Source organism: Euleptes europaea, chromosome 4 (genome assembly GCF_029931775.1).
Source record: "Euleptes europaea isolate rEulEur1 chromosome 4, rEulEur1.hap1, whole genome shotgun sequence".
NCBI classification, from domain to species: domain Eukaryota; kingdom Metazoa; phylum Chordata; class Lepidosauria; order Squamata; family Sphaerodactylidae; genus Euleptes; species Euleptes europaea.
In genome coordinates, this window is record NC_079315.1 from 83919249 (window position 1) to 83929373 (window position 10125).

General features: G+C 44.0%; 1 protein-coding gene across 1 annotated transcript in view; it reads right to left on the minus strand.

The window, feature by feature from the left end:
* The window catches only part of RASA1 (RAS p21 protein activator 1), a 60092-nt gene extending 53998 nt beyond the window's left edge, over nt 1–6094 (minus strand). Inside the window, exon 1 of the mRNA XM_056848352.1 lies at nt 5651–6094. Coding sequence (XP_056704330.1) covers nt 5651–6066 — 416 coding nt within the window. The 5' untranslated portion in view covers nt 6067–6094. The remainder of the gene's footprint in view (nt 1–5650) is intronic.
* Between the last annotated feature and the right edge of the window lie 4031 nt (nt 6095–10125).

Sequence of the window (10125 nt, forward strand, 5' to 3'; positions counted from 1 at the left end):
CTGATATGTAACTACAGGGTCCATATTCTGCAACACACCCAGAAGTCATCTTTGCCCTGCATCCCTTAAAGCAATGCTATTACAGGATTACATGATTCACCTGTTCTTTCTCCAATATGATACATGCAGACATCTGTCAACAATGCCCCGATGCACAGTCAAGTCTCCACTAGAGATGCGAAGAGCTGGTAGAAAAACCAATAAAATCCAAAAAAGGGGGTTTCCCCCAAAAATTTGAGAGCTCTAAAAAAACTTTCTATGAAATATTCTCTATTTTGGGATGAGTACAATGCTTCTCAAGACAAGGTTTTACTCACTCAAAATGTACATCATGAATTTTTTGGAGTAACACAGACTACAACATTAGATAATGATAATTCCAATGTATATTGTAGACATATACTTTTCTCCTTATCAGCTGGACTCAGTTGTATAAGTATTTTAACTAAATACATGTGAACAATTTTGGCTAATAACACACACATTGTAGCATAACATTATTAAAGAGTTCCGTGTTTTCAATATTATAGTTTAGCGATATCCTATGACTATATGACACTGCTCTGTCCAGATATATAGTATATCTTTGCATACTTTACTATAAATTTATTTTCCGATTTCAATTTTCATTTGTCCTACCTCTTAGACAGCACAATTAAATTAACATAAAATAAGGTTCCATAAATTTATTTATTATTTTATTGGATTTTTAGGCTGCTCTTCCTGACTAGGCTGGGCTCAGAGTGGCTTACAACATTTGAACCATTAAAACAATCTTAGCATTTCAATAATCAAATCAAATAAAATAATCAATATTTGCCAGGGGAAAAAATTCCCAGTGGTTTACAATATAAATAAACGTTTCATTTGTAGTGTCTACAAAAGAAAACAAAGGGATCTCAGTATTCACAAACTAGCAGGAGAACACTTAAATGTGCCACGATACACTTTTGCTGACCTGAAAGTTATCATTCAACAAAGTAACTTCTGTGGGAAGCACCAGTATGAAACCGCTGAATACCTCACACTAAATAAACATGAAGCATCTCTCATTCACTACAGGTGGATATACACCAGGATCAGTGTTAAGACAAATTATTCCACACTTCTTTTTTGGAACATATACACCAATACAGTTTTGGAACAACATTAACAATTTAACATTCATCACCAACAAATCTGAAAATATTTGCTACAGGTACTTTATTAGTATCAGCATATATACAAAATCATGTATTTTGACAGCGCATTCCTGTGCTGCAAATGGCCGGGGACGGTGGGGAGGAACCACTGGGGCACCTCCTAAGCCGTTCCACGGCCACCAGCAGCTTGAAAAAAGCCTTTGAAATGCGTTTTTCTCTTAAAATGGGGCTTTTCACCCCATTGAGAAAAGCGAGGCTGCTTCTTGCTGCTGGCATACCTGAGGTGAAATGAGACAGGAGGCTGCCTAATGGCAGCTCCTCCCTCCGACCCACCCCAGGAACGCCTCCAAGGACGCTGGAACGCCCCCGGGAACACTAGCGGGAATACCAGCGGGACGCCAGCGGAAGCCCCCCGGTGTCCCTGCCAGCAGCGCCAAGAAACTGGTGTCCGGACCTCCCCGCCGACATTGGGGCCACTAATGCTGGCATAAGTAGCCTGGACACTGGCGTAGGGGGGCCCAACAAAGGCATGGCCCCTTCCTGGCCTCCTAAGGTCTTTCGCCCTCAAAGGTCAGGAATGCACTGTGAGTTACATTACTAACTCTATGTACACATCATATTCAGGTTGAGTACCCCTTATCCAAAATACTTGGGACCAGAAGTATTCCGTATTTTTCTGTATTTTGTAATATTACTATATACATAATGAGATATCATGGGGATGGGACCCAAGTCTAAACATGAAATTCATTTATGTTCTAGATACACCTTATACACATAGCCTGAAGGTAATTTTATACAATATTTTTAATCATTTTGTGCATGCGGGGCATCATGAGGAACCTGCCGTTGGCACAACCGGCCTTCACACGTGCCATTTCATTACCCTTTGTGTGCTCTCAAAATTTGGGATTTTTGAGCCTTTTGGATATCGGAATTCTGGATAAGGGATACTCAACCTGTAGTTTCATAAACACCTGTGGCAGTTTTTACTGTTCAATATAAAAGGAACTACAGAACTTTTACAAGAAAGAAGTTGTACAATACTTATTTTTGAATGTTAAAACAAATTAAGCTTAATAAAACGTTTGGGGAAAGAACTATCATATATTTGAGAACATTCTTCTCTGAAGTAATTTTTAAAAACCTATTTATATACCTCTGTATAACCTGACCAGGATGGCTCAGGCTAGCCTGATGTCATCAGCTCTCAGAAGCTAAACAGGTCAGACCTGGTTAGTATTTGGATGGGAGACCATCAAGGAAGTCCAAAGGTCACTATGCAGAGGCAGGCAATAGCAAACCATTTCTGAACATCTCATACCTGGAAAAACCTCCGCGGTCACTATAGGTCGGCTATGACTTGACAGCACTTTCCACCACCATGATCCTTTACACTACAAGCCTACAAACTTTACAGCTACTCACCCACAATCTTATTTTTTCCTACACAAAAGTGCTCCTTTCCCCCATTAATTTTACATGCTACAAGGAAACTGGAATCTTATTTACACCAAAGAAATACAATATGCTGGAATATTCCAGACTTTAAAAATCTTAGGATAGTAGAAGGTATATTGCTATTCTTTATTCAAAGCCACTTCCAATGAATTTTTCACAACATATGACGGTATTTTACTCCAAAGCCTTTGACCAAATAAACATTAAACATTTCCTGTTGCTTACAATCAAGTTCACTGATCCTGCCTGCTGGTTTACTGAACACCTGATATGGCAATTTATAACTTATGTATTTTAATCTGTGTTTTAATTGGACTATTACAATTTTATGGCCTTGCAACTTAGCTGCTGCATTGCCAATCGCATTCTTCACTGCCTTTGAGTATGAGGTGGGATACAAGTGTTTTAAATAAATAAAAATATTACCACACTGATTGCCAAGAATATTAGAAGTCCTTTCTGTAAACACAACAGATGTTAAGAAATTACTGTTACTTACACTAGAATATTAGAAGCCTTTTATTTAAACACAAAAGATGTTAAGAAATACCTGCATAACTTACACTACCATAAGGATTACCTCTAATGTTTTTTAAAAAATTATTATCATTATTCTATATCTGTTGCAGAGTGGATAAAAATCAATGATTTTTTTAAAAAGTAAAAAAAATCAATTTTTAAATTTAAATTGGATTTTTTTAGTAAAGTGCTTTTTGAGGAAAAATCTACCTAAAGATAGTTTATATTTAAGATTCGTTCAAAGGTTACTTGTCATAAAATAAGGATTAGTTTTTAATTATGTAGCATGAGGCTGATAGTCATGCAATGTTCATATTGTTTGGTAAATGAATTTAATCCCTTCACAATGGCATGCTCTTCCAGAGATTTCTGTAAGATTATTTTGGGCAATTTTTCTGTCTAAAAGTTATTATCACAGATGCTTAGTTTTGCAGTTCTCAAAACTGTGAATTTGTGTTGCTGAGATAACACACCTCTTCTTCACAGCAAAAATGTTATAAAATAAACACACACAGTTGAGAAAAAGACCTTAATCCCATTGTTCCTTTGCAAATCTATGTACACAGAATCAACCCCATACCTCTAAAGTGCTAAGTTTCAAGAAGTTAAATGAAAAGAAGATTGTTTGGAGTGGAATAGATCAGCACAAGGAGGTAAGTGTGAGGAGAGAGGGGCAAGCAATAAAAATGAAACCTTTTCAGCAGAATGCTCCACAAATCTTGGGATCTTTGTGTGTATAGCCTGAGGTTTATCATATTATTCTCTCCCTAGAGGAAAAAACCTATAATTGCAGCAGACCGTAAAAGAGTGTAGAAAACTATGGGCAAAAACCCATGGTCACTTTAGCCTCCTTTATTCCCTGTTTCAGCCAGGATCGAACACACATGTTTGATCATGGCTGAATCATGGCTGAATCAGGGAATAAAGGAGGCTAAAGCAACCATGCGTTTTTGCCCTATTATTTACATCTAGTCTTGTGTGTGTGTAAAGTGCCTTCAAGTCACAGCCGACTTATGGCGACCCCTTATGGGGTTTTCAAGGCAAGAGACTAACAGAGGTGGTTTGCCAGTGCCTTCCCCTGTATAGCAGCCCTGGACTTCCTTGGTGGTCTCCCATCCAAAAATACTAACCAGGGCTGACCCTGCTTAGCTTCTGAGATCTGAGGCGATCAGGCTAGCCCGGGCCATCCAGGTCAGGGTACATCTAGTCTTACTGATTAGTAATTCAAATCAAATCCACCCTGATCTGTTCTAATATCTCTGAAGTTTCTGTTCCTTTACTGTTTAAATCAGGATAACTTAAAATTCAAATCTGGATACAGCACTTAAAGACAAATTTACAAGAATGTGTTGCATACACACATAAACAAAATCCATTAATGCAGCATCCTCAGACTTATAGTAAACAGGCCATAGCAGAATGCTATTATAAGACATACAATATTGTCCAAGACCTTTAAATAATTAAGACTGCTGCTGCCACTTTCATTTTTACCCAGGAAAAGAGCATTGGAGGAAAACGTAGACTTTTTGGTTTTTTTTTAAAAAAGGACTATTTCCTAAACAGATCTGCACTCAGAGAGTCTATTCAAATTTTGTCTCCACCAAAGTATACCTATAAAATACTTCGTATCTGAAGAAGTGAGCTGTGGCTCACGAAAGCTCACACCCTGCCAGAAAATATCTGTGTTAGTCTTTAAGGTGCTACTGGACTCTTGCCCTTTTCTACTACTGCAGACAGACTCTTGCCCTTTTCTACTACTGCAGAGCCATCAAATAAAATATGAAACAAGCCATCTAGGAGTGACAGCATGAATGGCAGAGTCCCTGGCCCCAAGAACTCTTGCCTATCTTTGTCTGAACAACCTACTGGCATAAAATGTACTTTCATACAAACTCTCTAAAAACATAGAGGATATTTCCTCATGCTGTCGTAGAAAAGGGCAAGAGTCCAGTAGCCCCTTAAAGACTAACAAAAATATTTTCTGGCAGTGTGTGAGCTTTCGTGAGCCACAGCTGAAGAAGTGAGCTGTGGCTCACAAAAGCTCATACCCTACCAGAAAATAGTTTTGTTAGTCTTTCAGGTGCTACTGGACTCTTGCCCTTTCTGGTAGGGTATGAGCTACTGGACTCTTGCCCTTTTCTACGACTGCAGACAGACTAACACGGCTACCCACTGAATTATAAAATACTTATGATATTCTGATGGCATTTCTGGGGGTGGGGTGGGGGGGAGCGACGTTAACTTCAAATCCTCGGTTGCTTCCCCCCCTCCCCCCAAGCAGACACCTAACCAACCAAAGCTGCTTGAAACTGGATGCGGGAGGCGAAAGAGGCGGGCGCACACACACACACACAAAACTTTCAGGAGTTGCCCGGAGTTTGACACCCACACCCGCCATGCGCTGGCCGCTGGGCGCGGTGCCGGGGAGGGAAGCCTCGGCGCCGGAGCGGCCTCCGGGCCGAAAGCGGCCTCCCTTCGCCCCGATAGCCGGGGGAGGCTTCTGGGGGTGGGGGGGCGACACTCACTGGTTGGCCGGGGGCGCGTTCAGCGGGATGGCCACCTCCTCCTCTTCGTACTCGGGCCCGTCCAGCGAGTCGCCCTCGTCCACCGTGCTCAGCCCCCCGGCCGGAAGCGGCGGCTGCGGGGGCGGCGGCAGCGGGGGGAACCCGCCCGAGGCGGCGGCGGCGGGTCCGGAGCCGCCTTCAGGAAACGGCAGCGGCGAGCCCTTGGGCATCTCGGCGGCGGGCCTGCTGCAGCCCACCGGCGGCGACCCCGCCGCGGCAGGGGCGCTCCAGCTGCCCGCGCCGGAGCCCCCCGGCAAGGCGGCGCCGCTCTTGCTGCCGCTGCTCCGGGCGGCGGCGGCGGGAGGACCGCGGCCTCCCGGTTCCCCGGCCGCTCCCGAGCCGCCTTCCTCGCCTCCAGCTTCGGCCGCCGCCATCATGCTGCTCCGGCTCGCCCCGCCTCTTCCCCCGCCCCCACCGGGAGGAGGAGGAGGCGGCGGCGACCGAGGGACGGAGGGAGGGCCGAGCGAGACCTGAGGGAAACAATGGGAGGCAGAAGGCGAGCCGCCCGCCCTCAGTCAAGCCCCGTCTCCTGAGGTAACGCCGCGGCGGCGGGGGGGCGGGGCGCTCATCCCCTCCCCCTCCTCCTCCCCTCTCCTTGAGTCAGGTGGCGCCGCCGCCTCAGCCCTCGCTTGCCGGCAGCGCGACTCAGGTTAGCCGCCCAGGGCGGCGGCGGCAAGGCCTCTCTGGTTCGCGCTCCCCTCGCAACGGCGCATGCGCCCTTTCCGTCAGGCTGGTCCCGCCGCTTGCTGCAGCCGAACCTCTCTGAGGAGGGAAGCCTGGCTGCGCCCGGGGTAGAAGCCCCGCGTGGGACACGTGGCCGCTGAGGCCCGGGGGGGGGGAGGAAGGGTTGGCCTTGGGTTTGCCGCGTTTCCCCCACCCGAAGGCTCAGAAATAAGCCCCTCCCCCCCGTGCAGAGTTTTGAGAATTCAGAGGATTCGTTTTTACCCAACGAACCTTTTTGATTGATGGCGCCAAGGCTGCACGATTGATACATGCGGCGAGACGGAAGACGGTCGAGATACCAGACAAAAAAAAAGACTGGATAAAAAAAGAGGCTGGAATTGACTGAGATGGCGAAGCTTACAGCTTTGATAAACCAGAATGATAATGTACAACTTTTTTTTTTTTTGGCGGGGGGAATGGGAGGCTTGGAGAACTTTACTGTGCAAATCAATTTTCGATGGGATCATTGAAAGGATATTCTTTGATCTCATCCCTTATTTGTACTTTGCATTAATTTTATATTAGGTGTTGATTTAATAATGTTGGATAGGATAAGAACAGGTTAACAATAATATCGGGATTAGCTCCGTAAGCAAAAGTTTATACATGGAAGATACTGCAGACTGGGCCAACCTGAGAAATCAGCAGTGGCTGAACATGGACTGACCCAAACAGGACACAGGGTCTTGTTCCAAGACACTGAAATACTGGACAATTCTACCAACTATTTTGTCAGATTGCACAGAGAAGCCATTGAAATTCATAAACCTCAGCACAACTTTTAACAGAACATAAGAGAGTTTAAGAATGAATAAGGCTTGGCTTCCTGTCCTGAAAACCTCCAGACTAACAAAGACTACAGTCAACAATAGGCATGCGGATTAGCTTTGGATTTCACATGTTAACAGATCATTTCAGGATACAATGGTTCCATATTAACATACCACTCCCTCATTAGCACATTATCTTGATACTTACAGGACAATGATTAGCACATTACCTTTGATACTTTTTGCAGGACAATGATTCAGCTCAACCCAACCCCTTTCTGACTATATATTACTCTTCCTACACACTTGACACTGAGACACTGTCCTTCAGTGTTACTCCTCTGAAGATGCCTGCCACAGCAGCTGGTGAAACGTCAGGAAAGAAAATACCAAGACCACAGTTACACAGCCCGGATAACCTACAAGAACCAATGAACTCTGACCGTGAAAGCCTTCGACAATATTTTATACAACTTATTTCATGGGAGAGGGAGAGGGGGAAGTCATTTTACTGTTAAATTAGTGATATTATTTGTTTTTTATTTTTATTACTATTTAGTATTGGATGCTGTTTTTATGTTGATATATTAAATGAAGAAAATAAAAAAATTATTATTTTTTAAAAAAGAGAATTCAGACGGGGGGGAAATGTGCAACTAGCGAGCAGCAAATCCAAGGCAAAACCTCCCGTGCATAAATGGCCACAGCGGCACTGGCTTGCCAGTAAACGCGCCTGAAGGCATCCACCACGCCTTCTTAGTAGTCTGTGACAGCAAAACTAAAACAGTCTTCTTATGACACCTTACACGTGAATATATTTCTCATGACACATAACAGCGTTGAAAGCCTACTTGTAGGAGTGTATGTATGTTCCCTGGAGCTTACCTCCTTATATATAAGGATATATAGGACTAAGATTTTCGGGCACCCTTTTGTACAAGTAAGTGCCGCTGAAGTTTCGCTAGCAGCTATGGCAGGATTCTTCAGAGGAATAACACTGAAGGACAGTGTCACTCAGTAACACTGTCCTTCAATGTTAGGACACTGTCCTTCAGTGTTACTCCTCTGAAGATGCCTGCCACAGCTGCTGGCGAAACGTCAGGAAAGAAAATACCAAGACCACGGTCACACAGCCCAGATAACCTACAAGAACCAACATAGTCCCCTGGGTCATTCCTATCACAGAATCATAGAGTTGGAAGGGACCACCTAGGTCATCTAGTCCAACCCCCTGCACAATGCAGGAAATTCACAACTATCTCCCCCACACACACCCAGTGACCCCGAATCCATGCCCAGAAGATGGCCAAGATGCCCTCCCTCTCATGATCTGCCTGAGCCATGGGTGACGTAGCATCCTGACTTTTACTAGGCAAACTCTGTTGATGGGATGGTTTACTATTGCCTTCCCCAGTCATTTACACTTTAACCCCAGCAAGCTGGGTACTCGTTTTACCGACCTTGGAAGGATGGAAGGCTGAGTCAACCTTGAGCTGGCTACCTGAAACCGACTTCTGTTAGGATTAAACTGCGCCACGCTGCTCTTTTTGATACAGGGTAGAGAAATGTGTAAATACAAACACGCTGTTTTAGAAGAAGAAGAAGAGTTTGTTTTTATATGTCGACTTTCTCTACCACTTAAGAAAGAATCAAACCGGCTTACAATCACCTTACCTTCCCCTCCCTACAACAGACACCCTGTGAGTAGATGGGGCTGAGAGAGTGTGACTAGCCCAAGGTCACCCAGCTGGTTTCATGTGTAAGAGTGTGGAAACAAATCCAGTTCACCAGATTAGCCCTTGCCACTCGTGGAGGAGTGGGGAATCAAACCCAGATCTCCAGATCTAAACTTTAGGGATTTTCTGAAATTAGGAACTCCAGAGTGCTTCCCTGATATATGCCAGTTAACACACACTATTTGCTGCTGCACTGTGAGAAACAAAGAACTTCCAGTCTCAAACCACTTCTAGATTTTTGTACTTATGTCACTTATACCCCACCTTTCTCCCCAGTGCGAATATGAAGATGCTGACATCATTCTCCTCTCTTCCATTTTATCTTTGCAACAACCCTGTGAGGCAGGTTAGGCTGAGTGTGTGACTGGCCCAAGATCATCCAGCAAGCTTCTGTGGCAGAAAGGGGATTCCAAGCTGGGCCTTCCCAATCCCTGTCTGACACTCTAACCACTACACCATATAATAGTTCATCTGAAAATATTGGAAGATACAAAATGTGTGAACTCATAGCATAAATGATTGTGCTCCTGGATAGTATTTTTTCCTCTCCACCTTATGTTTTTCCCCTGTTGAGGCTTTCATAGTAATCCAAAGAAACATGGGATGTCCAGCCAGAATCCCTAGTCTAAGAAGTTCATGGTTTAGCAAGTTTAAGCAACAAATGCATGTTTTGGCCAAATTTCATGTCTTGTTCAATTATGTCATGAGAAACCTGAGGAGTGCTACCAAAAAAAGATTTATATAACATGGTCTCAGATTCAGAAGTTTAAGGATTTTGAGCAAAATCAATCACAGCCCGTTCGTGAAGGGGGAGTAGATCCCCAGCAGCAGCGCAGCAGCGCCACCTCCTCAAAGGCTTCCCAGCCGCCGAATATATATATATTTATATTTATATATATATATATATATTTATATATATATATATATATATATATATATATATATATATATATATATATATATATATATATATATATATATATATATATTACAGTAAAATAAAATGCCCCCATTGCAATCAACGGGGCTGCACCACCAAAAAAGATGGCATGGCACAGCAATGCCGCAGCGTGAGGAGGCATTCCCAACGCGAAAGAGGCTAGGAAGCTGCCTAAAGGCTGCTCCGCCCCCAGGAATGCCCCCCATGCTGGCGCAGGCTTTCCCTTCAGGTAATTTCCTGCTAGTGTTACTGCACTGGTGGCCGAGG